Source organism: Acanthopagrus latus, chromosome 5 (genome assembly GCF_904848185.1).
Source record: "Acanthopagrus latus isolate v.2019 chromosome 5, fAcaLat1.1, whole genome shotgun sequence".
Taxonomy (NCBI): Eukaryota; Metazoa; Chordata; class Actinopteri; order Spariformes; family Sparidae; genus Acanthopagrus; species Acanthopagrus latus.
Window position 1 is genome coordinate 17,718,872 of NC_051043.1, and position 23,855 is coordinate 17,742,726.

Sequence of the window (23,855 nt, forward strand, 5' to 3'; positions counted from 1 at the left end):
GGTAGAAGGGGACATATCTTTCTTGGATAAGACTATCCAATGGGGGGGCTCCACACACACACTTGTGTAGTTGAGATGCAAAATGAAAATTAAGTTATGAGAAAATTAAGTTATGTGACGCATCTTCCACAACTTAATGCTGGCAAAATTTGACCAGACTAGGACAAACTAATCCGTCTGCTGATTATTATGTTGTTTGAGCCCAAAGTTTCATCATTTACTGTCATTAAAAACAGTAGAATAGAGAGACGATGTATAATGTCTGATATGATACATACTAATGGTCACAGGGGCTTAAAATATATAGAATATTAGAAAAATCGAAAAGAGAAAAGAGAAATGATCGGAGACTGTTGCATGTATTTTACCTGCACTGTTTATATCCAGGCTGTCCAGGAATGTCAGTGTCTGTCCGGACAGTAACAGAACTCTACATGCTAAGGTTTTCCTTTAACGTCAGTCGTATTTCAAACAGCTTTGATCGGCTGAGCAGTTTTCAAACAAAAGGAAAGAAAGTGTTGCAACATTACGAGGAAATACCTTCTTGCAAATATTTAAGCACTAAAAGAAGTGTACTTACTTTGTGCTTTTTTTGCCGTAATGACCACTCAGGGCGCCCGTTCACCTGTTCACGCACTGGTGGCACAAGCTACCTTGAAGGGGCCGAGTGTCTTGCCCAAGGACACGTTGACACATAGATTGCTGGAACCATCGGACCAGCAACTCAGTACTCCATGTTCTGTGCTGTGGCTGCACATCAAAATCTTTCTGCTTTTCAGAACATTTTGCCACTCCTGTCTTTATTTTATAGGCCGTGATAGAATTTAATATTGACCTTTGTGCAGCAACCTTTTCCATTATTGGGTCTCTATTTAGTATTATGTCTTTCTTTTAGTAAGAACAGGTTGGTTCTTCAGGACAGGTCCAGTAAACAAAGAGCTGTGTTGTTGCGATGCAGGACTAAAACTAATGGATTTCATGTTTTAGTGCTGATACACGTCAATCTACTGTATTATTAAAGCTCTGCTAATAAGATGTGCACCAGGTTTGTTCCCTTTCTTTACAGACTTTCTTTTTTACGCTACATGCAGTTTTCATGTTGTGCTGGGAATAGTTTTTTATTTTATATGTGAAAAGATTAAAGACGATGTGATGTGAATCTCCAACCCTCCCTCACTGCATTTGTTCCTGTTCTCTCAGGGGAAGTTGGTGAAGTACTTCAGCCGCCAGCTGTCCTGTAAGTGCAAAGTGGCCTTAGAGGAGCGCAGTACCGAGCTGGAGGACTTCCCTCGCCTCGGCCACTGGTTCCGCATCGTCAACCTGAGGAAAGAGGTCACAGAGGTAGATACATCCGGTCATGATTGCATTATGTTAAAAGCCACTCATCAGATCATCTGTATTTACAATGTAGGAATGTTAGGTGAGATTGCTCTCATAAAGAATATGGTGTCTGATAATGTTTGGACGATTGACAGATGGTCTCAGGGTCTCCCTTTCATGATTGTGAAGACCATAATATTTGATTTAATCAGACTATGTATTATCATTAATATAATGTAATTCTGTATATGTTATGTTTCTCCCACTAACAATCGCTTATGAAGATTTTCTGCTTTGATTTTTAAAATATATTTTATGGCTTTCTTGTTCAGACAGCCTATTCAAGTATAAGGGGGAAAAAAACAAGAAAAAAACAACTATTGTGCTGCCATCTGTTTATACAATTACATTTTGTTCTGAAAAGTATTTAAGAACAAATGTTGCACTGAAAATAAATCTCACAAAGGTGTCAAAGCTGAATGTAATCTGACAAATTGCTTCCGGTGATGTCACACAGTGGTTAAATTGCATTGTGGGTAATGTAGGCACCAGCACGTCACCTGGCACCTGCATTACCCAGAATGCAACTGAGCCACTAAGACAACACTGGATGTAATTTATTCGATTGCATGCAGCCCTCCTCATCTCTTGGCTTCAGACCTTAAGAATGATTTTCTTTCTTTTTGGATGTTTTTGCAATAGGATCACAACTTAAGAGTCTGGTTTCGAACCAAAACAAATGAGCTGGCGTTCTATCAGATCATTTGCATAAAAGACAAAATAGTGAATAGAGCCTGACTTAAGTGATGTTTTGAGTTGCATGAGAAAGAGTGTATTCCATGAAGACATTTAGCCTTTAGAACTTGGTCCTCCTATTTCACCCACCCAGGACAGACCCCAGGTATGGCATACATGTAGCATCTGACCTGTGTCAGCTGTTACAAGCAGCTTATTGGTGTTAGGTTCAGTTGGGACCAGAGGCTGAAATTCATCAGTTCATCATTAAATTTTTCCTGTGACATAGTTTCTGATTTTTAGATCCCTAAATACATATGATAATTATTAGTGTACAGGTCATTAAGACAAAAAAATGTTATCTTTTAGGTTAAGAAGAAAGCATTATAATTATAAATGTAGGGTGATGATTGCCCCATTTAATGGGATTTTTGATGCATGGAGTAGCGATGGAAGAGAATTTAATATCAGACTCCATAGCCACACATGATGAGGTTGCATCTAGTAGCTCTTTGGGATATGAGCCCTGCTGGTGAACCTGGTCATGTATTCAGGCTTTGTTTGCCCACTGGTAGTGTTAGAACGCAAGTTGTTCCCGTCCTCCTACGTCTCCTAAAGGGGGTTTAGACAGAAAAAATGGTGATGGTTTTTTGAAATGAACCTAAAAATCTGGGCACAGTCACCTTTTTAATTATTAATTTCGTTTGGGCAATATTGACAGAGATTGTTTGCCATTACTCAATATCACTTTAAGGTTTTTACATTGATTTGTCACCTGCCAGTATTCACTTATAACCTTCTCCTCTTTTGTCCCAGTGATCAGTAATTGGCTGAGTTGGTGAACAGCATGTGTGTGATTTGGTTTCAGTTTAGCCTGATGGTTTATTCTCCTGACACTAGTTGAAAGCTTGAATCACACGTTCCCCCTTTTATCGGTTAGTCTCTTGTCAAGCAGCAGCAACACTGCTGGAAGTTCAGAGCACTGCACATGTTTAAGGCTGCAGTTCTCCTGATGGCTACTAGAGGGCTGCAAGAAAACACTGTTACTTTTCTCTTAAAATATGCAGTAAATGTCTATCAAGTTTTTACAAAAAATGTTACACTGTCAGTAGTTAATATCACACCTTTTAATGTCTAATTTGGTGCCAGTTTGGAGAGGAACTGTTCCATTTGTTAAAGCTGATTTGATTTTCATTCTTATTTGATAAAGACTGTTGCAAGTGCAAACAGAGTTGCAATGTGAAACTGAAGACCCATTTATTTTGACATCCATGACCTTTCCACTCTTGTTGTGGAAAATGTACCCCTGAGCACCTTAACGTAACATCTTCAGTTGTAAACTGTAACTGTAAATCAAATGTTCCGCGTATTAATACAAGATCTTAACAGCGTGTTTGTGTCAGTGAGTGTTTGTAATTGTGTCACGGTGTACGTGTGTGTGTGTTTTGCAGGAGATGAGTCCAGGTGAGGTGACCCTGGAGGGCCTGCTGGAGATGAGCGAGGAGCAGGTGTGCGAGCTGCTGCAGAAGTTTGGTGCCAATGAAGAGGAGTGCGCCCGACTCAACGCCTCCCTCTCCTGCCTCAGAAAGGCCCACCAGCTCGGTAAGGGACACACACGTCTGTAGAAACACCAGCCTCTAAATGTCTTTAAAGAAAAATACAGGTGTCCTTTAGACCTATCACCATTTACCACCACCATGTGTACAAACACATTTAGTTTTTTTTTAAAGAAGCCTTAATCACCCATCTATCAAGTTACTATCTTTTCTCTCCCACCAGAGTTATATTATGGTTTCAAGATGAAACAATCAGAAGCAGGGACACTTGTGGAAACTTCTCTCTGGTGCATTCAGTGACGCTCTGACATTTGAGACTTCAGAGCCAGCTTCTAAGGAGCAACTTATTCATTTTACTTTCATTTCATTTTTTGAGGACATTTTTATTCTTTAGTAGACAGGAAATGAGGAGACAGTTAGGGGACGAAATGAAATGGTTTCCCGCCTGAATCAATCTAGAGCCACAAATAAAATGTCACAATTTTAAACCTAACACAGCTAACACATATTGTCTTGTGATGTCAAGATGCAAAAATAAATGATGATTTGGTGTAGCACTGTTTACATCCTACTGGGTTCATTAATAACCAAACAATTCCCTCATTATCCTGCCTTAAGATGGAGATGGAGGAATTGGATATAGAAAAACAGCTGCCCCTAGTTGATTGAGAGACGAAGCAGGGACACTGTACTAAATATACTGTTTTAAATTCTGTTACATATTAATCTGGACCTACTATACAGTGTAGGATAGACTATAATGGCACATATAAACATGTAGGCAGCAGTTAGCATTGCTAAAGTTCAAATCGATCAATTTAGGCTCAGAAAACTGTCTGAAAACAGTGATTTGGCACACAGTCATGTTGATTTGCTCATGACTGCATGAGGAATCATAGGTTCAACATCATCAGTGTTTGAAAAGTGTTTTCTTTGTTCACAAATGTATTTTTGCTAATAATATGTTAGTTGGATACTGTAATATTAATGTTATTGTTTCTTTTCAGAGAGATTCAAACGTTAACTAAGTAAAGAGTTAAAAATATGATCAAGCAATAATTCCCCCTTATGTAAGGTGCATAAGATCGATATCAGATCAGCAATATTTAACTTCTGATTATGTAAAATGCTGTGATGGGTGATAGAGGAGAAATGGCTAATGCCTTATATGACACTAATTATCAATAAATGATTAACATCACTTCATATCACAATAATAACATGTATTACTGGTCTTAATATAGTATCCAGTTTAAAATGGCAACAAACAAGCTTGTTTCTTTTTGTTTCTCTTGTTTCTACAGCTCATTATGAACTGAATGTTAATTGTACAATGTGCAGACTGTAAACAAAGTTTAGATTGGTCCCCTATAGACATCATGGTTTCATGGTGCAGTTTTGTCTGTGACTGGGCTCAAATTCTCCTGGGAACATGGAGGCTGACTGGCCTGACACCATTTCTATCTGTTTTCACGTCTCCGTTAAAAACTGATGTAGTGAGTAAACTCAAGTTTTGTCCTTTGTTGTTGGTAGTCACGACACTAAAGAAAAATCGATAGTTGTGGCAGCAACAATAATACCACTTGGAAATGCTGGGGGAGAAAAGTTGTCATTGGTAAGAAATCTTTGTTTTGAATACATACATACACAAACTGAACTAAGGATCTCAAATTAATAAGTTATCATTAGGATGAGTAGCTTTATGAACATGGTTATGAACCCATTCTGTAGGTGGCACTGTTTTCTTCAAATGCTCCACCCCGGTGATTCAGTTCTTCTCTTTATCCTTGACAAATCAGCACTTGTAAGACACCGCCTGTTTAGAACATCAGTTTTAATGAAGTGGATAAATCACTGTGAGGTTTTCATGACTTATGATTACTGCAGTCATGGTCAGCATTTTTAAAGATTCACCGGATGTTACTTTCTGATGCGTTCAAGCGTAACAGTAACCATGTGAAAAAAAAAATCCACATTAACTAGTGTGTGTAATGACTCAGTAGAACTAGGATGGGACCCAAAAACTCACTTCAGAGTCCAGACAGATAAAGAGTTCAGCTGTACTTGATGCCACAGACAGACAAAGATTAATCATGGTGCGTTTTAGTATCATGCAAAAGGACAAGTAGAGGTAGAGATCAGGCAGGCAGGGAAAAAGAAGACATCACACTTGTCTGGCATACTGTATATTCTGCAAGAAATGGTGTGCAGGTGGACAGGTGGAGGTCAGGTGATGAGGAATGATGGGAACACAAAGGTCGTCGCAGGGCAGGATCTGAATGGCAGGAGAGTTAATGTGTGGCAGAGGAAGAGGGCAGATAGTGAATGTGACAGAAGAGTCAGGCCGACACTGTGACGGTCTTGAATGGCCCAAGCGGTCGAACATGAAGCAAGAGGTATGTAAAGTGATCATTTTAAAAGACACATTGTCTCCTTAAGCTTTGCCGACTTTGGTAAACTCACATAAATCTTTATAGTGGTTCCTCTTACATTCAACCAGAGCAGAGCCTGTTATCCTTCAGTAATGCATGTGTTTTTTTGCTCCATCTAGTTAATTAATGCAGGGACCAGTTTGACCCAGACATTTATGTTAATTACAGCTGTGCATATTTTCACCACTACAGTACCTAATTATGCAGACATAAACTGTATTTCAACTTTCCTAGCACTATATTGTCAATATGCGGTGTCCATACTAAGCTAATCACCCCCTACCTCGATACCTAACGCACAGACATGAGAGTGGTATCAGTCTTCTCATCACACTCTCGGCAAAAAAGCAAAATTCCCAAATGTGAAGCTTTCCCTCGAGATTTTTAACCTCATGGCCTCTCCTCTCCAGTAAAGTGAACGTAGTGGGAAAACATTTCTTACCTCCTCCGTTCATTGGACAGTGGTGGTCTTGTGTAGGTACAATGAAAAATAATTTTATTTATTGATCATTTATGTTGCTGCAGAGGTTTAAGCTCTGGCAGGTGTTGTCTGCACGGGAGTATGCTGTTAAAGGTTAAAACAAATGCTGCCTCTAAATAGAGCTTGTGTGCAGAGTGCTGTACAATTTGCTTCTCCTTCACCCATTCACATATGCACTCTCTCTCACACACACACACACACACACACACAGATGGGCAGTGAGCTACCATGCAAGACACTGGCCTGAGGACCAGTTGCAGTTTAGGGTTCACAAGGACATGAGGAGGAGCCTGTGATCCCTGTGAGTAGTGGAAGACTTGCTCTACACCCTGAGCTGAAACCGCTAAAATATATGCAGTTATGGTGAAATGCATACAAATGTTTGTGGAACTGCCTTATTGGTACAGGAGATATCTGATGGCACGTGTGTTTGTTTTTTAAAGCTTCATTTTTGATTTTAGAGATTGTGGTGTAAGATCCAACACAATGTCTCTAAGAATCAATTCAAGGATAGTCACCTGGTCTTTGTTGTGTTCTGTTTCAAAAAGGAGCATCATGCCGCCATTGCATTTCTTTTGTGTCACGGCTGGACACCAGGTGGCGTTACAGACCGCGCTCTGTTCTCAGCCCGTTGGGTCACAGCTTTTGCAATGATGCCAAAAAGCCAGAAGGGGGCAGTAGATCATCACTAAAACTGGGCTGTTGGGTTTAGTAACAACCTTTCGTAAACCCATTTGATAACATATCTGTTTCTCCTCTTCTCCCACTCAAAACACACACACACACACACACACACACACACACACACACACACACACACACACACACACACACACACACACACACACACAGTTCTGTAACAGATGTCTTTTCAGATGGATGGCTCAGCTAAACAATTAAGCAAATTAACTTGACGTGTACTTCGTCAGTGTGCCCTCAACAAAACTGTGCTTAATTTATAACAGTGTCTTATTAGATTAGATTAAATTGACAGTTCTTCAAAGCAGTTTGTTGATATTCTATGTAATTCAGATGTTCAGACGAACAGGTTTTCTTACAGCAGAGCTCCAAAAAAAAAAAAAAGAAGAAGAAGAAGAAGAAAAAAAAACTAGCCTCTTTGTGATTCTGCAGGTGTTCAGCTGTCCTCTCCAAATATTCACACCTCTCCGCTGGTCCCTGTGCTCGTTTGTCAGACTGCTGGAGTGCTCGCCTTCCTGTGAGCTCCTCCAACTTCCATCCTATCATTCTGTCTCATCGGCTTGATTGGGGACGGAGGCGGATATTGTCCAGAGAGACGGGGAGACATACAGACATACAAGCAGGCAGACAGGCGTCCCCTGGCAGAGCCCGTCAGGCGGTCCCAGTCGCGTCGAGTCCAGCTGGGTTCAAACCAGTCAGCCGTCTCTGAGGAGCAGCTCTCTTTTGGCGTCGCTGTCTAGGAGCTTGGTTATGTTCACACTGCATCGAACAGATGTACCAATTTAGATTCCTTTTTTGCCCCTCGCCCCTGAAGTAGATTTTTTTCCCCCCCAATGTCTTGTCGTGACTGAGCATTACATGAGACCTAATAATAGAGAGACAGAAATGACGTCCTCAGAGTGAAAAAATGCCCCAAAATCTGTCAAAACATAAAGGCAAACAATGTGTAAACAAATCAGCTAGCTTTTTCTGGAGCTTACAACTGTATCTCACCTTCTCGATTAGAAACAGACATACCTCAGTTAAATGTGGTGACTCACACTTACATGTGCTCATTGACCTTTGACCTTTGTGGGGGGTTTTTTGTGTTTACATTGTGGTCTGGTGTTCAGAGACACGCCTAATGATGCTGAGTCCTCCATTCATTCGGCCTCTGCCCTCACCATTGACTTGTAGTTTCCCCTACATCTGTTGCACGAGAGGTCACTGCAGAGTTCCTGTTTTTAGTTTGTGACAGCAAAGATCCTGAGATGTTAAAGCGCAGACTAGTTGTGATTTTAAAACCTCTGGTCTCTGCTGATGTTTCAGCAGTGCACGCAGGATCCTTGTCATTCACTCTGTCTGCTGTACCAACCCAAACTGCGCACAACATTCATATTTCTGCCATTCTGGTGCACGCGATATTTCAGCGACACCTGGAGGAGGCAGTTCCCTCAGAGGTGAACTTTTGGTGGTCAAAGGTCAAAGGTCACTGTGACCTCACGAAAGGCATTTTTGCTGATAGCTGAAGAAATGATATGCTAAGTGAAGGTCAAAGGTCAACTTCGCTGTGACATCAAAGTGTACAGCAGTAGTCCAACACATACTCATTGGTTTTGTTGATATTGAGCTCACTATTCAATGAAGCGCTCCTTCAGTCCGCTTTAAGAATAGTCTTTTCTCATTGGAAAGTGTTCACTGATTTATACATGTCATACATGCGATCAGTTCCACTTAAAACTTTTTTTATTTAATTCTTACAAAGTCTTCACTACATGAGTCTGGAAAGACATGGATGTAAGCTGCAACTATACTGGTGCATACAACAGCAAGGTGCTAATTCTAGTTTTTTACTATGTTTTGTAATCACATTTAGTTGATGAGGATTGCAGCACTGTGATTTTTATGTTTTTATAGTTGAATTAATTAAACCTTGAACTGCTACTTTATTCATATGGGGAACAGATCATGTTGATGAAGGATTTTTCAGAAACACAAGTTTTAAAAAATTCAAACAGATTTGAATATTACATTTCTTTCCCACTTTTGAACTGTTGTAGGAGTTGGAATAAATAGTGAAAGTCCCAGAATAGACCGTAGAGTGGTTAAAGGTCATGGAGGCCATTCACATCTGACCTTAGAAACCATTTTTGAACACCGATCAGGTTATGATCTCCCCTCATTTACAACCACCTGTTACCACATGAACAAAGGGGTCAAACATGGGTCATGCTCAGCAAACTAAAGAACTTAATTGCTAGGAACAGCTAGTATGATCTTTAAAAAATATCTGCTACTTTCAGATTTCAACATTAAGGTCTGGGCTGCATTTCTCTTGCTCTGCTTTTGTTTGATTTCTCCACTTCGCACCCTTCTTCCTCTCCTTTTCTTGCCTCCCTGCTTATTGTTTATCATCTGCTTCTCTTCTTCGCCCATTGCCTCAACCGTACTCTCCTCCCCTCTCTCTCCCTGGCTCTCCAAAGCCAGGGTCTGGCCACACAGAGCCACTAATGGGCTCTCTAACAGGAGGGACTGGCTGGAGATGTGTGAATGCACCGCAGCAACACCACAACCCCCACACAGAGCGGTGAGAGGCACTTTCAGCCGAGGGAAATAAAGGGTGTGCGGCACTGTTGCTTTTTTTTTTCATATTCTTACCCAGATGGAGTTTGGAGAGGGAGATATGTCATGGCTTCGAAACATCGTCCGCATTTTCACATCTGTGTTCGCGTGCGTCGGCGGGATTGCACGAGTACCTGTGTGTCAGCAGGTACGAGTAGGAGATGTGCATGTGCTTTTGAAGGCTTACACAGCTCCATGAGAGCACTGAGCACTTAACCACTGCTAAGCAAGACGCAGAGGATGTTCTTACATCTTGAGTCTTTTTAAAGAGTTTTTATTTTTTGTCTTAAAAAAAAAAATCTGGAGGTTGTTGCATTCCAGCAGCATGAATGAAAGCAGAGAGGGGGATTTACAGATTTATTTATTTATTTATTTATTTTTTTTCCAAAGAAGATATGTTGCTCCTGTTTATGAGTCATCAGGGTTTATGTTAAAATTGGCAGACATGGGACGTTCATGTACTTTACAGTCTTGGCAGTGTATACATCACGTAACCAGAGAAACAGAGAACTTGATGAGCGAATGTATGTTGGTGTTATGGTGAAGGAAGGAAACCAGCGCAAGTTAATAGAATTTTTCACTACAGGCTCTTGGGATTGCAGTCCACGGGTTGCAATGAGGATGAGTCATACAATTCGGAGGCAGCCGGTCGGTCCTTTGTGCCGCAATATACACTCATTATCCAGCCCGCCCCTCTAGACAAGTCCACACACACACAAATGCACACACACACACACACACACACACACACACACACACACACACACACACACACACACAAAAGACAAGCAAACATTTTCACATGTAGAATTTCATGAATCTGGGTTGTTTTGTTGATAGGGATAATAGCGTTGATCTAAGTTCAGCACGACAGGTCTCCTCGGTGCCTTTCCCCTGTAATGACAGCTTCAAGGAATGTCCCCGTGCCCTGCCTTGAGACAGCTTCACACGCATGCAGAAACACCTAATTGGCTTCAAATGCCATCAGCGGGCAAAGGAGATGTAGAAAGGCAGAGGAGGCGCAGAATATGCGAGGGAGGAGATCGGAGGAGAGGAAAGGAAAGTGAAGGGGGCATGTGGGGGAAGAAAGACGTGGAATAACATGAGAGAGAATCGGGGTGAGAGAGAGAGGCAGTGGCGACAGGAGGCGAAGGAGAAACGCAGTCATGTTGGGAAAGAAAAGAGCAGATGCAACAGGGAAGAAAAAAAAAAACGACCAGAAGAAGCATTGACCGAACCCCCCCTACACCCATCTTCCTGAACACCCCTGGGTGGTCCTTATTGGCTGTTAACTAATTAGCCGAGTCGAACTATGAGTCCCACTGATTACACTGCAAGAAAAGTCCACACATGCTCAACTTTAAAGAGACAAGATTAAAAAGGGGACACTGCATCTATTGAACGCAGCCATTGCCCTTTTCGCCAAATCCTGTTCACAGTGGCAGTAAGATGGAGCAGCCTCTGTCCCAGTGGCATTTCACTGCCATTTAGCCCAGAGAAGCAACACATCTAGAGGTAATTAGTCCAATTATGAAGCTGTTATCTGGCTTTCTCAAAGCCTCACTGCATGTTAAGATTGTCCTGTTAATGTTGTTGCGGCGTGCTATTTGCATTAATCACTGCAAAGTAGAAGTGGCCATAAATGCTTGCTGCATTGTTTGGACTGACAGTTGATGTGGAGTCGCAGGGTTACTCAGGTGAGAAGAGAGAGAATAGACGGTGGGTGATGAATTGCATCTGTAGTCATGCATTAATGTGATTAGCGTTTGCTTACACATGGGACAAAAGATTGGTCTACGAAGATTTGTTGCGGGATGGGTCTGAGAGCGTGTGAAATGCACTTATTCACATTATTGATTTTGAGTCAGATGAAATTATTGCAGAAGTTAAACAAAAGTACTTAAAACACTAAGCTGTAAACCCTTATTATCACCTGATCGCCAAGACATAGTTACATCATGAAAATCGACAACGTACAATTTTATTTTTGAGCTTTATTTATCCAGTTGTATTTTTGAACTTTGATCATAGCCAGCCTAAGGCTAGCTGATTTAGCTTTCTTTGAGTTGGCAGATCTATGCTTTACTTGCCTCCATCTCCATATTGAATGCACAAAGTAGAGGTCCTTCGTACATGGATGAACAAATCATCTTCAGTGAACAAATCAGTTACTTTTCAGCACAGGAGCTTCACTTTAATGGCGACTGATAACAACAGAGTCAGCTAAACTTATTACAACGCCAGGAAAGCCACCAAAACTAGGTGGCCAAGCTCTTAACTTTATGTGCAATGCTTTCATTGCCTAGCTTTGTACTAAACAGAATGTGACAGCTTCGACTAGCAAGATGTACAACTGAATGAAGACAATGCTGAGCATCGGACCACATGAAAGGTCACAACAAAATGTGTTATAGACCCACCAATCCACTAGAGGACAGCATGTGAGTGTCATGGTATATCTGAAGGTGCAGTACCAGCAGGGGGTGATAATGATAACAGGAAACAAAGTCTGTGCCAAGCAAAATCATATTTTTTTTCCCTAAGCCTAACTGAGTACTGTTGGTGCCTTTATTTTGAAAGTCTAACTGGATATACATGTTTTATTGGCAACATGACAGTGGACTGTGCTGTTACCACATGGCTGAACGCAACAGTGACAAGGTGGACCTGCAGGTCTATTACACCACTTGGCATGATTTCAGGTCAGCTGAAGTGCATCTTAACAGTGATCCAACAGCTTTTTAGTCCGAACTGCGCAAAGTGATTCAACATGATTCATGATTTCCACCTCAAGCGCAAACCTGTGCATGGTTTAAGTCTCGTAATGTAACCCTTGGGCAAGAGAGGTGCAGTAGTATATTGAAGTTGAACTCACCAGCGTAAAATACGCATAATTTACGGTGTGAAGAGTTTTCTGTGCAGCTAAAGACAGTTACGCAGATCTCATAGGACACTTGATCCGCTTCAGGTTCGCCAATTTCTCTTTTCAAGTCCCATATTCATATTAGAAGCAGTAATCCAGCTACAGAGAGCAGACACCCAGCAGTGTTGTCTTAGTCTGGAGGTAATATTTCAAGTTGAATGTACTATACCATGTCATGATTTGGCTGCAGAATATGTCATTGATTGTCTGCTTATAGCACTGTCATCGTTACCTTGTGCAGTTGAAAAAGTGCTTGCAAGTTCATTATGATCATTTTGTAGTAAGATGCTGTTAAAATATGACCTAATGCATCATGAAGAAAATCACTGATAAAGTCAAAGAATAGCAATACTGTAGTAGGAGTTCTGTCACAGAAACTGATGAGGAATAGTCAAGCCTTGATATCAACAAGTCACTGCTCAGTCAAATTTAGCCCCCAGAAGTCATGATAAATTACAAGACTCTTACAAGTTTATTTTCCCTCCATGAAACTTCTGAAAATTACCTGCTAACAAGCATAAGCCGTGCAAATGAACTGAAATAACAGTTCTCAAAGGGGTTATGCTCACTCTGTGTTTTTCATCTCATTTAGCAGCGAGGGTTTTTGTGTGTGTGTCTGTTGCCCGAGGTTGTTGCTTAGGTGAGATCATGTGAAACAAGAAAATTCATAAGTCAGGTCCTGTTACTATATGGCTGAAGCAGTTGCTAAGATACTAGAGTGCTCCATGAATTGACTCATTACCTGAAGCAAGTTCATTGCTTCTCTTGCAGAGAAATTTCACTTGGGTATCACTTTGATAAGACCTGTCAAAAGCATTTTTTTTTTCAAAGTGAGGCTGCCTCACTGCGAGAAAGTAATTATCGAAAGAAAAGCTCATAATTTAGATCAAATGTTTTACAGAAATGATCTTGTCGGATTTTAGGAGGTACAAATCTCCGAGTGTACAATACAAGTTAGCACATCGTGTGTCAGGTAATACACCGAGACCCGGCCAAAAGCAATCATCTTCCTGTGATCTCAGCCTTAGTGGTGTGATCTATTCAGCGGCCGTTGAGGGGTCCAGCTCAACTTTTACGTATCCGAGTGGCCTGTCGTGCTTTCGTTCCTGCAAATAAAGGAGGCTTGATCGAGCAACCCCCCCCTTCATCTTTCCGTACATTTTATGGATGAGCACTCTTTCGGGCCCACTCGTCCTCTCTGCATCTTGATGTCCTTCTGAAGGGGTTGAGATGGGGGCCTCTTACTGGGGGTTCAGGCACAAGTGTGAGTGTGGTCCTCAGGCAAGGGCAGCAGCAGCTCAAGAGACCCTACTGGCTAATACTGATAGGTGTTAATCACGGCTGCTCGTGGACACTAATCAATCCTTGAAAATGTGATCTGTATTTCTGGAAAATCAGTAAAAAGAATTTTCTATTTTGGATGTTGTACTTTTAATAAAAAAACATGTTCTGTGCAGGGGCTGTAACCATGTGTCATGTAGTGCCCTCCAAGACAACACCAGGTTCATTAATCGGCAAACATCAACCGGCAAGTGGGAGCTAAATAGTGACATCATTTTGGTTTACCATAATGTTATGTTTATGGTACATCTTCCAGTAGCCATCAATATATGTTTGTTCTTATTTGGTGGATGTGTCACAGTTAAAACTGAAGAGTGAGATAAGAATAGCTGCTCATTCAGAAAGTATTTTTGCAACTGGAACTTTCCATTTGAAAGATGATTGTTCCTACAATGGATGAGTAAGACACTGAGATCTGCTGTGTGCCTTCACTTGAGACAACTTTTTTTTTTTCACGCATGCAGTGTTTCTTCCCAAGAGCTGTAAAAACAGACTTTGACGTGCAAAATTGATGGACTTGTGATGTTTTTTTTATCCATTTCAATTAAGATTCTGAGAAAATGATGTTTATTTTTGTCAGATTCTTATGGCAGATGGCTTTAGATTCTACAAAGCCCATGTGCTTTAGCAGATGTTACTGTTAGGAAGAAGGCCTGCCATAGGGCAGAGCAACAAACTGTGGCTAGTTTAGAACGCTACAGTTTCAGCACTCATGTTTGGAGCAGCAACAAAAATACTTGGATTACTTTTAAAAGCCTTTAATTGAGACACAGCTACTTACAGAACATGAAACAGTGACTGGTTTAAACCTTGAAGGTCTTCATCAGGGTACTAAAGTCAAGCAAACATTTTAGAAACCTTGGGGGGGGGGGAGTGAATAAAGTGAATATCAATGAATCCCATGTTGAAGATGTCATCATTGGTTTTCCCCCTTTTAACACTTTTATTGTATCAGAATAAAAATATATATAATAATAAAAGTAAATAATGTAAATAATGATAAAAAATACATATATAGCATACATATACCCAAAGTACAAACTATATACTTTTACTTGTTATCCTTAATTTAAAGTATAATTAAAATGTAAATTATAAAATAAAAATGAAGAATATTGATAATGTATTACAAAATGTCCTTTTTAGTATAACTGAGACAACAAATAAGGCAGAAATGAAACTAAGTAATCAAGCATGTATATTAGTACATACACAGCAATACACTTATTGTGCACAAAGTGTACTTGAAGTTGTTCCACATAAGCACACACAAGTACACTAAATACACTTCTTATTGTACTTTTCTGAAATGAAATCACAACTAAAATATTCTTCGTACAAAATGAGTTGATAGATAGATAGATAGATAGATAGATAGATAGATAGATAGATAGATAGATAGATAGATAGATAGATAGATAGATAGAGTATTAATACTATATATGAGCAATATAGTGTGGCAACCAGATGTCAGTGCACATGGGGCTCATTTGTTTTTAAAACATACATTTTAAACTTTTCTTTTTAAGTTCTCTGAGGCTAACTCAAAAAGACAACAAACAGAACCACATTAACCTGCTGCTATATTGAAAAATACTTCCCAGTGGCAGGTCATTAACTGCACAACTGTCTCTGCTAAAACAAAATGTTTTGCTGCATTTCAGGAGCCCTAAACATAACCTCTGGCAAATGAAAAACTTGTATAGTCTTTGAACCGGGTGTCTTTTTTTTTTCTTTTGGGGGGGGGGGCTTTAACAGGAAATTTAAGAACCCACATAAGGATGACTAAAATATATTTTATTATATTTATATATATTTAAAGAAAATAAAAATGAAATGAGAGCCTTGAAAATCCCTGCATATTATATCCCTTGTGTCTTTGCAGCCATCTCTTCCCACAACTCGTGGTTCCTCCTTGCGGCCTCTTCTTCATAACATTACAGAATAGGAAAGACTTCAGGCTTTCTTTCTCCATCAAGTTTTGCAATTCCATCGGGACCTTTTATGGGAGATATTTTTCTTGGTTCATTTGATGTTGCTGGTGTTGATATTGTGTTTGAAGTTTGTGTTTTTGATGCTTATCGTTCCTCAGAGACAGTGTCGCTGGGAAGAAAATTAATGACACAAAACAAAAAAAGGAAACAAAGTATTAGGGCTGTTGACAGCAATTTGCATTAAATGTGGCTTCACGGTCAACAGCCAATTTTTTTAAGCATGTGAGGTCAATTTTGCTCCAGATCAGTCATGCATGAGATACTGCATCTGCTGAAACGTACCCAGGATCAATTCTACCCACAATGTGTTTTGTGTTGCTGAACAGCCTTTCGGCTATGCATAACTGCAGATGGAAAGTAGAATATTGCAGACTATTTCAGCTGTGTGTCTGCCAGATCAATAAACACACTCTTCTTGTTTTTTGTTCCTTTCTGAAGAACAACTTGAGGAGGATAAATTGCACAGTAATGGAGGTAAAGTATCGTCATCTGAGCTCAGAAACTCATCTTGGCTGCATACTTTCAAACTATTTTCGCCTCAGCGCTTCTCCTTGTTTCTCATCGAGCAGAAAGTTTAGTTTCGGTCGAAGTCGGCTTGTGTTATGACTCATGCAGCTTTGCCCTGTTCTGTTTTGGCACACACTTCCATTTTACTCACTCGCTCGCTCCATCCATTCATGCTTAATCTGCTCCACATCTGCATATTTGAACAACACCGCACTACTAATTCATTCACGACAGATAACAGCGAACGTTAATTCTTCATTACCCAAATTGAGCACATTTGCTGGTCGTAAATGTCCGCCTGCTGCCAGGATTTACTCTCACCGCTGCAATCAAGAAGCAGAGCTAATGGATGTTTTAGTATTAAATGCATGATACAGACCAATTTGGTTTAACTTGATACACCATATTATGCAGAAATGTTCACCCAAATTGATATTTGAAATGAGAAAAAAAATCACATAATTTGTCACTCAAAGCGATATTTAGACATGCAGATAATTTTGCTTTCATATTCTCAGGTTTTGAGAAATGTGCCCCTGAGATTTCTTGAATGGAAGGGGTCTCAGTGCTTAAAACTATAGTGTTTATATATCTATATATCTATACATACGTCTATTTATGTGTGTATATATATATCTACATATATCTATATATCTTCTGGGTAAATTAATATACAGTATACAACTACAGCCAAGCAAGAAAGTATGGCCTTTTGTAATCAGTCTGAACCCTCTAACCTGCCTTCTTTGCAAGCAGTTGTTTTCCTGGGCTCCAATCAGCCTATCTCTGTTCCAACAGGGAGCCAGACGAAGCAGGACTGGTCCATCCAGTGGCCGACCTCTGAATCGGGCAAAGAAAACACTCCAGTATGCCAGCCAGAGGCCAGTCAGTGGATCCGGTTCCAGCTCGCTCAAAGCCCCAAAGTCCAGTCCAAGTACAACCAGCACATGTGCCACAGCCCCCAGGCCTTGGCGCCCCCTTTATATGCCGATCGACTGACTGTCGACAGCCCTGGCTTCCCACCCTTGGACACTGGTCACCGCTCCCTGCCCCCTTCACCCCGCCAGAGGCATTTTGGCCACACACCTCCTCGGACTCCCTTGGTGGTCAACACCATGACCCCACCCGGCACTCCCCCAATGCGGCGAAGGAACAAAGTGAAGGCCCCGGGAACGCCACCTCCGCCCAGCCGCAAGCTCATCCATCTGCTGCCGGGCTTCACTGCACTGCACCGCAGCAAATCCCACGAGTTCCAGCTGGGGAACCGCTTGGAGGACACACAGACACCAAAGTAAGTGTCGCACTTTTCAAGCAGCTGTGATTACCATGATCCACATGTAAACACAAAGATACCAATTCCAAGCACAGGATCTGAAGCTGCTAATTATGTGCTTTTTACCCATTTTTGATCATTTTTGATAATGTTATGTATATTTTACAACAGCATATGAAATAGTGATATATCAGTGGAGGAGGAATTCATCAGTGGAAGAAGATTTCATATTCTTTCTTTGAATTAAAACAGCAGTACTGCAATATGAAAATACTCAGTACACAATGAACTTGCATTAATTTGCCAAATAAGTAAAATAAGTAAACTGTGACTGTTATACTATTATATAACGGTATTATACTATTATTAATGTTGATCCACAATCTGTAAATAACATTTAAATGTTAAGGTTCATTGGGTGATGAGTCTATAGACAACACAGTTTGTTGCAAAGTTTTCAAAAAGTTAACTTATGTCTGCCTTTAAAGTATTTGAACTCTAAAGTTAGATTGTGTACAGCTGGAAGGAAGACAGCGTGGATGTGACTGCAAAATTACCGTGATTGTTGTAGGTCCGAGGCTGTGTGTTTCTTATTACACAAATTTGTTCGACTGTCAAAGGGATCTCATTTGAGAAATTTGGAGCAATAATCCAAGTTATTTACCGGTCAGTTGATTTCAGCAGCTAGCCTGCCTGAAGCAGAACATTCACAGAGTCGGTCCTCTCTCTGCCGGATCTGTACAAGGTCTCGCAACGTAATTCCATCTGATCTGACTGACACAGAGAGGAAGTTAGGGCCCCACCTTTCCTTTCAGCAGTTTTACTCGGACGTTATCTTCCACCAGAGTCCAATCAGATTAATTCCCAGGAGGACATCATTGCCCATAAAGAACCGATGGCCTGCCGGTAGATATAAGGGGCCTCAAGGCCGAGTTCCTGACCGACTATGCTTGTGTCTGGCACTATGCTGATCAGATTTGGCCACAAACAGGGTCCACCACTGCTAGGTAATCAGGAACCAGAGCCTGCCTCAGGAGAGCTGCTCTCATTTTGTTAATGCCATTAGATGACAGTGCCCTACCATTGCTTCACTTGGTAAGTTAATATTTGGGAGTCATCCTCTGCTTTCGCGATGGCCATCTGGGTTATATTTATCGTGGGCTTGGTTTTTGCGGACAGGACTTCTTCCACGTGGGTGTTTGTATCTGTATCCGCACGATGAGGGGTGGATCATAGCTGCAGTGAATAGGCTCAAACGGCATTAGAGAATTGATTACCGGTCCCTGAGCACTGATAGACTGCAGGCTGTGAGCTGAGCCCCTCGAATCGATGGCCTATGTGTGCCTGGAAATGTTGTAGCTCATCCAGACAGGGCAGATCTGCTGGCTTCTCTGATGGCCAAGTACCTCTTGTAATACATCATAATTGGTCGGGGGGATGGTGCTGGCAAGCATCAAGCCAGGGTGGTTCAGTTCTGGCATGAGGCGCCCGTACTTTGCTTTGTTTCTCTGCATGCATGGGAATTGGCTTTTGTTGCAATGTTGGCATCTGTGACATGCAGTCAGAAGCCCGAAAGTTCACACCACACCGTTTACTATTCCTTGTCTTGATTTTTCACTTCAGGATGAAAATAAACTTGCAAACACTTCACGGTACAAACCAACTCTGAAAAGCAATGTTAAATATCACACACGAGTCTACTTCACACATTATTGGCTATTGATGGCCATGATACCCTGCTCCTTCCATACTACACATATTTCCCCTTATTACCAACCGGAGGATTTTAATAAGCTCTCAGTGCTCTTTAGGTCCTTATCTTCTCCTGCTTAATTGTCTGGCACTGTGGCCAAGACACAATAACCAGGGATTACCCTCTGACCCCAGGAGACATTTTTCTGCCTTTATCTTAATGAGATATGCACTAATATCTAATTATCTCTGCATAATACAGCACATAGACTGAGAAGCTGAATGTGCAAGAATCCTCAGCATGCCACGTTGAACTAAAACTGGGATTTGGTTGTGGCACTGATTGATAAGTGAATTGGTGACGTGTAATAACGGGCCATTGTCCCCCTTTGCCTTGTAATAATTTAAGTATTTGTATGGACCTAAAGGAGTAAAACATCACATAATTGCTATAATACACATTAGGGACATAATGTAGTTAATTGTGTTCTGCCTTCTGTGTTTTCAATCAGTTTACAATCAATCAATCAATGCAATGTTAAAAATGGATAAATGAATATTCAATGAATGAACTCTGTGTTTAGTAAGGTTGGCTACATTATACTTTGTTATTAGAGTTGGTATTAAGTGCTTTTTGGACATCTTTATGGCCTTTGTGTAGTGCACAATAGCCTCTTTTTCAATGTTTATTCATCTTCCGCTGCACAAGATGTGTTTTTCTGAAAATTGTTTCCACTTTTAATGTAAAAACTCTGGTCTGCCCGTGTGGACCCTCATCTTTTTGCTTTATAGCTTTGTGCTCCCCGGTTTAATGTGTTTGTCTACGTGATAATGCCTTTTCCTTTCAGCTTGCAGTGAACCATCCGAAAAAATAATGAGCAAATTGCCTCCTCGCCGATTTGTTCAGTAATATCTATGAATCCGAGATAATCTCACCCTGAGATGAGACGGCTTTCAATTTTGCAAGTCGCAATGCATAAGAAAACAAACTTTCAACTGTGTGGGGAAATTAGGAGTCTTTATTCTTTCTTTCTCACCACCTGTCAAGTGCAAATATAAATATGTGTGGTTGTGTTTCAGGTCTGGTTTGATCCTCTGTTTACTGACAAAGAGATATATTCTGTTCAGCTTGATACAGAAGAGGCTCAACTCCCTTCACTTATTAGCCATCTTACTTTTGGTTGACCCAAGTTTTTAAGAGAAGAGAAAGCTGACTGAGATGTTGTTGTTGTGTTTGCATTCTCCCCGTCCACAGAGGTCACCATTTTGCACCACCATGTTTCTGTAGTAGCCCAGTATGATCAAACCTTGCACTAGTGATGGCATTTTTCCAGTTTTGCATGGCTGCCAGAAATGACCAGGTTGGAAGACGAAAAAGTGAGGACTGCTGGCTCCTGCTAAACAGTTTCAATTGTAAGACGCTCTGAAACCACAGTCTTAAAAAGGATAAATGGTCATACTTATTTTGTACAGAAAAGGAGTATGAATCATTGTTAAAGTGAAACTCTTGCCAAAATGCAACCTAGGCTTTTTTTGTGAATGTACCCGAGTCAAACCTTCGTATAAAAGCATAATTTCAGCATAATTGCACTTTTAAGATTTAATAGGAAAGTTTTTGAACTACTCACATTAGCAGATGCTAGTTCCGCTCGCTGCCATCCTGTCAGCCAGAAGTATCGATCTCCAAATGTGACTTAACATTGAGGAGAGTTAAGGTGGACCGCTCCTAAAACTTAGTTCCATATAAATGCACAGGTAATTTGTAGTTTTAGCGTTAGCGAAAAACGGTATTGACCTTGAAGTTGAAAAAGGAGCCTCATATAAGAAACAATACTAAAATAAAAAGCTGGAAAGCTCTTGTGAGATATCACGTTGCATTGTTGCCGGAAGACAGTAGTGTTCCACCTTAACTCTCGTCCATGTGACGTCGCATTTGGAGATCAATACTTCTGGCTGGGAGGACAGCGGCTAGTAGAACAAGCTACTGCTAACGTGCGTTGTTCAAAAAACTTTCTTTTTATTAAACTTTGTACACAAAGAGCAAACAATGTTCTCAATGCTTGTGTTCATGTGTAGAGACCCTGGTGATACTACGAGCAAAATGTCATGTTGTGTCGAGCCTTCTTAGTGTTTTAAAAATAGCGATTTTGATGATATTGCTAAAGTGCCCGTAACACTCCCATTGAAAATGAGTTTCACTATTTTAAATATCTCAATTTCTAAAGACAATTGGTGCAGATATTTTCTCACCCTGGTGTGTTAGTTCACAAGAAAAGATGTCAAATACATTTTCCAGCACATTTTAAGAGATAGATGGTGAGCGGATCCTTCTTGTTCCTATGGTAATGACTCAGGCTCTTGGTTGATAAATGCAAAGTAAAAATAGAGCTTGGTGTGTCTTTAACAAGTAGCATTATCTTGCCAATTAGAAGCATGTGAATTCATTTGCAAGTGACAGTTTTTTTTTCACCTGCCTCAACCTGTCATTAGCATTTAAGATATCTGATTTTTACTGAGCTGACTGTGATGCAGTAAAACATGTATTTGTATTATTTGTGTGTTGAAACCAGTCCTTTCAACCAACCGTTTGTCAGAGTGCTACTTGTTCCGGCTGACAAAAAGTAAGGTTCTATTTTATAGAGCCTTGATGAAAGTATGCAGTTAGTTTAACAATCACCCCTCCTGTTTATATCTGGACCATCTATATCAATTTGTGATGACTGTGAAGTAGGAAAACACATTCCCCATATGATAATTAATACGCTGTTTTGCAGCATGAAAAAAAAAAAAACATGCTGAGTCCAGGGATATGTCTAAGTTTAGGGGAGTGAAGGAAAGTTATTAATTTGAAATGAGTCTGAGTCATTCAGTGTATACTCTCAGTAAATATGCATATATAGCAGGGGACCAACAGTTCACATTTAGATACTGAAATACTTAATACTTAATAAGTATAAGTGTTTCCTCCAGCAGCAGCCCACTGGTCGATTCATAGTTACGAGTCATTCCCCAGGTATGTTTGAATCATTTCAAATGAATTTAACTTTACTCTTGGTTCATTTTTGCTTTTATATCTAAAACTTGAGTTAACTTTATGTATAAGATGTTGACATTTTATAGCCAGGTATTGTTCGTGTGTGAAAATCCCTGATAATGAAATACACATAAAGTGAAGCAAAAACAAAATTTTCACTTATTTTTCAGTTCCTTCACTTTCTGTTGAATGAACAACAGTGAAGTTTATGTACAAAATGTGACTCTTCAATCATCACACAACAGGGATGGAAATCCTGTTTTAGTGCCATCCACTGAATTCAAAGAGAAGATGTTCTCTTGGGCCTAAATGGCTTGTAACAAGACATTGCATTTCTCTGGATGAAATCCCGATCTTGTGCTCATCAGTCGAAAAGCATGTACTCTCTGTCAGCACGTCCAGATTGGGATCCATTTTTCCCATAAGGAATTTACCACAGACAGGGTTAAAGAGCACTGCTGTATGAGATCAATACAGCTCTGATATTACTGTTTGTTCTGGCAGGATGACTGAAGCGCCTGCTATAAAAATGTCATCGGGTCATTGTTAACTTTACGTGACACGATTGATTACGCCCGGTATAGAATCAATTCATCCAAAGAAATGTTCAGAGACGGACAGTTTTCTTTCTGTTAACATATTGAACATCCTGCAAGGAGAACTGCTTAATGGCGCCATCCTCTCCATGCATTAACTTATGAGACAATGTGAAATGTGAGAGCCAATTACCGCAATCAGTCAGTTTCTTCCCATCCCACTGAGCGCCTGCATACACAGAATCACACACACACGCAGTACAGGCTCACACACTCTGAATCAGTCAAACTACACAGCCAAGAAATAAGCTAATCTTTCTCTGGTCCCTCTCATCCTGTCGACACTGTTGCAAAATCAATAATCCAACTGAAACACAATAGAGACAAAATGATAAAAACAATTAAAATTGAATCTTTAATTAAAAAAATGTATGCATGGAGTGAAGACAAAAGAGAAGGAAAGAAGACAGATCTATCTCCTGAAAACATGTATAAATGTTGTATTTTCGATAAATTGTGCAGCCCAAATATTCCCTCTGTAGGTATTTAAGCTGTGATGAGTGTCGCCCGAGAGACCTTTTTTATCTTCTGTCAACGAAATGTGCAAGACTGTCAGGAGGAATGTACACGAGGTAACAGGTAACAGTCCTGTGTTTGAACTGTCGGTGGCATTTAAGACTATAATACTCAAATGGCTCATGAGTCATTGGGAACTATTTACCTCAGGGCAG

General features: G+C 40.4%; 1 protein-coding gene across 3 annotated transcripts in view; it reads left to right on the forward strand.

Moving 5' to 3' along the window:
- The window catches only part of ksr2 (kinase suppressor of ras 2), a 91,331-nt gene that overhangs the window by 10,905 nt on the left and 56,571 nt on the right, over positions 1-23,855 (forward strand). For 2 of the 3 annotated variants that reach the window (XM_037099531.1, XM_037099532.1), the window contains exons 2-5: positions 1,201-1,341; positions 3,507-3,657; positions 16,521-16,556; positions 17,388-17,880. In XM_037099531.1, coding sequence (XP_036955426.1) covers positions 1,201-1,341; positions 3,507-3,657; positions 16,521-16,556; positions 17,388-17,880 — 821 coding nt within the window. The remainder of the gene's footprint in view (positions 1-1,200; positions 1,342-3,506; positions 3,658-16,520; positions 16,557-17,387; positions 17,881-23,855) is intronic. The other variant, XM_037099533.1, reaches the window with a different exon arrangement.